General features: G+C 44.5%; 1 protein-coding gene across 1 annotated transcript; it reads right to left on the bottom strand.

Annotated features, from left to right (window-relative positions):
• Positions 1–1,859: 1,859 nt before the first annotated feature.
• Positions 1,860–3,953, bottom strand: LOC134455030 (uncharacterized). The gene is made up of 3 exons (XM_063206098.1): positions 3,582–3,953; positions 2,947–3,055; positions 1,860–2,627 (listed from the first exon to the last, which is right to left on the bottom strand). The coding sequence occupies exons 1-3, from the start codon at positions 3,764–3,766 to the stop codon at positions 1,875–1,877; spliced, it is 1,047 nt and encodes a 348-aa protein (XP_063062168.1). The 5' UTR covers positions 3,767–3,953; the 3' UTR covers positions 1,860–1,874.
• Positions 3,954–4,203: the final 250 nt, after the last annotated feature.

Here is a 4,203-nt window from a genome sequence, read left to right as displayed (position 1 = left end):
ATAGTTTACATTTTTGGTGTACTTTATACATTATACTACCAGGCCTAAGTGCAACAACATGTTTTCCCCAGGTTGTTCTGAAAGACAGCAAGCCTGTGGAGCTGGTGTCCCACACATGCTCATGTGTAGCCGGCCTTGCCTTGTGCAACCATGTTGGAGCCCTGCTGTATCAGTCCGCCGATTACTGCCAGAGGAGACTGACTGCTGTACCACCCACATTAAGCTGCACGGACACGGAACAGCAGTGGCATAAGCCTCGGACTCAGGTTTAGACCACAAATATATTCACAAACTCTTTATTGTTGCACTCATCATGTGTCACACAACTAAGAAACACCATTGTAACTGTTGTTTTGCATATAGGGCTTCAAACCTGGTCCAGTCAATGAAATGACAATTATATCAGCAACACTGAGAGATAGGCGACTGACTGAAGGAATAAGGTTAAGACATGCAACAACTAGAATGTTAAAAAAATAAGTTTGCAATGTAATATAAACTTAAACTATATTAAAAACAAATGATTTAACTGTACATGGCATGTACATGAATCTGTGTTGTGATTTCAGGAGTAACTTGTACAAAGCAGCAAGCAACATCACCTGCGAGCTTCCAGACATGACCCTTTCACACCTGAAGTCTGCGTATGAAGGGATGCCCAGGGAAACTGCTCCCCTCATCACCACCATGGAGGTCTCAAGCGATGTCCCTCTGGTAGACTGCACCTTTGGAAAGGTCCAAGAAGGGAGTCTCCTCTCCTACTTCCTCCCACTAGGAAACCCTCCAAAAACCACCTTGCATGCCGTCGCACCACCAAGACCATCCCTACCTTTGGAGGACTACCACTTGCAACCCAGAAAGTGTTCCTATGTATTCACACACCACCAACAACTCCATATGGCATCTTTGGAAACCCCATACAGCATGGCAAAACAAATTGAGGAGAGCACAAGACAGCAAACGTCCGTGCAGGAATGGCACCTCTTAAGAAGGCAAAGAGTGACATCGTCAAGGTTTAGGTATGTGATGTTTTCATGGCTAATGTTATGACTGTACTTACACATACTGTATAGTGTATGCATGCACACTGTACGGACACCAAATTGTTATATTTTTATATTTCACATGTTCTTTCTATTCTATTTTCTATGTGTTTCAGAGAAGTCTGCCATGTGAGAGGCGTGTCCTCTGCCGAGAGCCTGGCTCTCAGGATTTCGCGGCCAGGTTGCCAGACAGCAGAAATGAAGAGAGGCCTTCAATTGGAGCCCAAGGCAATCGAAATGTACTGCATGGAAAGAGACGTTAACCATTACCCCTGCGGCTTCCTAGTACACCCTGAGGCACCATGGCTGGGATCCTCACCTGACGGTGTTATCTATGACCCAAAAGCGGAGCCCCTCTTTGGGCTGGTAGAGGTAAAGTGCCCCAATGTGAGGAGCCACGTCGACTGCGCCTACCTGAAGAGTGTAGATGGCACTCTACAGCTCAAGAAAAGTCATTGCTATTACTGGCAAGTTCAGGGCCAACTTTTGATTAGTGGACTGAAATGGTGTGATTTTGTTGTGTACACAGAGGATGATCTGTTCATCCAGAGAATTGAGAGGGACGAGGAGATTTTAGCAGCAATCAAGGAAAAGGCTGACCACTTCTTTTTTTATGTATATTTACCTACAACTTTGTAGAAGTATCATAATTCTCCGCACACTACTTTGTACAATGTTATGTCTTTGCAATGTTTGAGAAATGCCACAATACACTGTTTCATGCTTACATCTATGACTGTTTATTGTACTTACATTTATATAACAACAATTAACTGAATGACATTAATGAACACCACAGATGACTTTTCTGCATAAATGACTAGAAATAATCTACTTTGCCCAAGCTTTAACCAGGGGTTGATTCTCATAATTGAGGAGAAGACATGCAACCATAAACAACTGATTTATATTACCAAACATATTAAGTGGTATGTCATAGTGAAAGAACTGGTGTTCTTTCAATCTCCTAATCACCCGTTCCACATGGACCCTGAGTTGTGCAATTTCCTGGGACTCCCCAACCTCGTTTTCAGGCATTTGATTTCTTCCAGCTAGAAAAGCAGGTCTATACACCTTGCAGGGCACTAGACTGTCAATGAGGAAGCCTCTATCCACCATTACTGCGGAGTCTGGCGTAAGCATTCTGCAAATTCCTGACTCTAGAAACAGTTGCTTATCACTGATTGAGCCAGCAAAGAGGGGGGAAATAAAGGTCACTGCGCCATGGGGTGCAATGCCAATCATGCCTTTAACGGTGCAGTGCGATTTATATTGCGAGTATACCTCACTTTGTACAAGAGGTGAGGAGGGGGTTTGACATCTGAACTCAGTACAGTCAAGGATCACTGTGGTGTCTGCATAATTTTTGAAATCCTCAGGCAGGTATTCTTTAATCTGCTCCTGAGACTGCCAAAGTTTGAGGGAACCTAGGGTGCAGAGCAAAAAATTACTCCAGGTGAGTATGACTCTGCTCACAGTGGATTGGCTAACGTTGAAGCGTTTCCCCAAGGCCTTCTGTTTCTCTCCAAGGGCCAGGTAGGAAAGGAACATGAACAGTTCATCGACCGGGTGAAGAGCCTGCGCCTGTGAAAGCACAATTTGAAGTGTAAGGGTCAATGACAAATAAGGGGTTTTACACAGTCAAATAGAAGACTATAACTCAGTCACTATGAAGGTTTCTGTAAAACAAATAATTTATGGAAAATATTGCTTACACCAACAGACATAAACATGTATGTAAGCCGTCTGTAAACTGGTGAAACTTACAGAAGAAACGGCCACTGAAATCAAGGTCAAGGGTACTCCATATTCCATATGACCTTGATTCCAGTGGCAGTTTCCTCTGTAAAGCAACATTAACATTTAATTTGAGGGATCACATAAAAGCAAATGTCAGACATACCTTGGGTCGACTTGTTAAGCCAGTAGTTGATCTGGTGGACCGAATCATGTACTTCACTGATGGCTCAATGAAACTCCAAAAGCGCAGTAAGTGGTCATAAGACGCAAACCTGTTAAATGAGTAAAGCACAAAACATTTCTCCATGAGACAAAAAACAAGAATTCCAATGTGTGTGGTATCCTCTTCTATATTCTGAGTTAATTATATTATTCACATGCAGTAGCCTAACCAGGGCCTGAGCTATAGGAGGGTCAATCAGGGCATTTGTAGCTGGGCCCAGGGCCCTCCGGTATTGATAGTGAGGGCCTATTGTGACCTTGGCAGGTTGTATAGGGGGCCCTATAAGTGTTTTGTCCTGGGGCCAGGTGTGCAATTGTTCCACCACTGAGCCTAACCCAAGTCACCAAAGGGATAGTGTACATGTCAGATGTCACATTGAGATACAGGTCAAAGCAAGAAGAATAATGATTATAACTAGTGTAAAGGGTAGTTGGGTCAGACATGCTGGATCTCAAATGGTGCACTTGTGCACTGCAGTGTTGATGTTATAGTGCATATGACAAACTAATAGACACAGACAAAGAACATATTGTAAGTAAGGCCAAAGCTGGCCTACTGTGCACATAGCACCTTACCTGGTGTAAAATCTGATATCATCATCAGATCCAGCCATCCTTTGAAGCCAGAAACGGGAGATGTTGTCATTTTCCTCTTTCAACCTGGCGTTTTCCTTACGTAGACACTCCAGCTCATCTAGTAAGGCGTCCACAAAACCCGGATATGGACGGTCGTCGTAGTCATGTTCGGGCGGTGCAGCCATGACTTCTTCAGGGACAGGTAGGGCAGGTCTAGCCGTAGGCCTACGCTCCCATACGGAAAGCCTCCGTTCTCCAAGAGAGAAGTTGTTCCATTCGAACAACACCGGTACGGCTCCCGGTTTCAGCCTCCTTCTCCCCCCTTCCGCCGACGGCTCGTTCACGTCCTCAGCCACGAAATGTCGACTGCAAATCCGGGTGCGATTGCTGACGACAAAGGCGTCCCTTTTTATATTCGCAACCCATCGCCTTCGCAGCTGGTCGTCCGTGGGAAAAGTGTGGAAACTGATAACAGAATTGTACCTTGCTGACGACGTACATAATGGTACACAACAGTGCTCAGCTGTTGAGCTCTCGCGTCGCTGAAGCTTAAGCCGCCACATTAACTTATCGGTATTAGCCTACTTCAACAGCAGCAATGATAATAATAATAATAATAATA

Source organism: Engraulis encrasicolus, chromosome 9 (genome assembly GCF_034702125.1).
Source record: "Engraulis encrasicolus isolate BLACKSEA-1 chromosome 9, IST_EnEncr_1.0, whole genome shotgun sequence".
Classification (NCBI taxonomy): Eukaryota; Metazoa; Chordata; class Actinopteri; order Clupeiformes; family Engraulidae; genus Engraulis; species Engraulis encrasicolus.
This window is presented reverse-complemented; position numbering and strand designations above follow the sequence as displayed.

What these genes read in the sequence shown, in the direction of transcription:
- LOC134455030 (XM_063206098.1), bottom strand. Translation starts at nt 3,766, where the DNA reads ATGGCTGCACCGCCCGAACATGACTACGACGACCGTCCATATCCGGGT. An exon ending in GATATCAGATTTTACACCAG is followed by an intron (nt 3,056 to 3,581) that starts GTAAGGTGCTAT and finishes CTCATTTAACAG; the next exon opens with GTTTGCGTCTTATGACCACT. An exon ending in GCTTAACAAGTCGACCCAAG is followed by an intron (nt 2,628 to 2,946) that starts GTATGTCTGACA and finishes GTGCTTTCACAG; the next exon opens with GCGCAGGCTCTTCACCCGGT.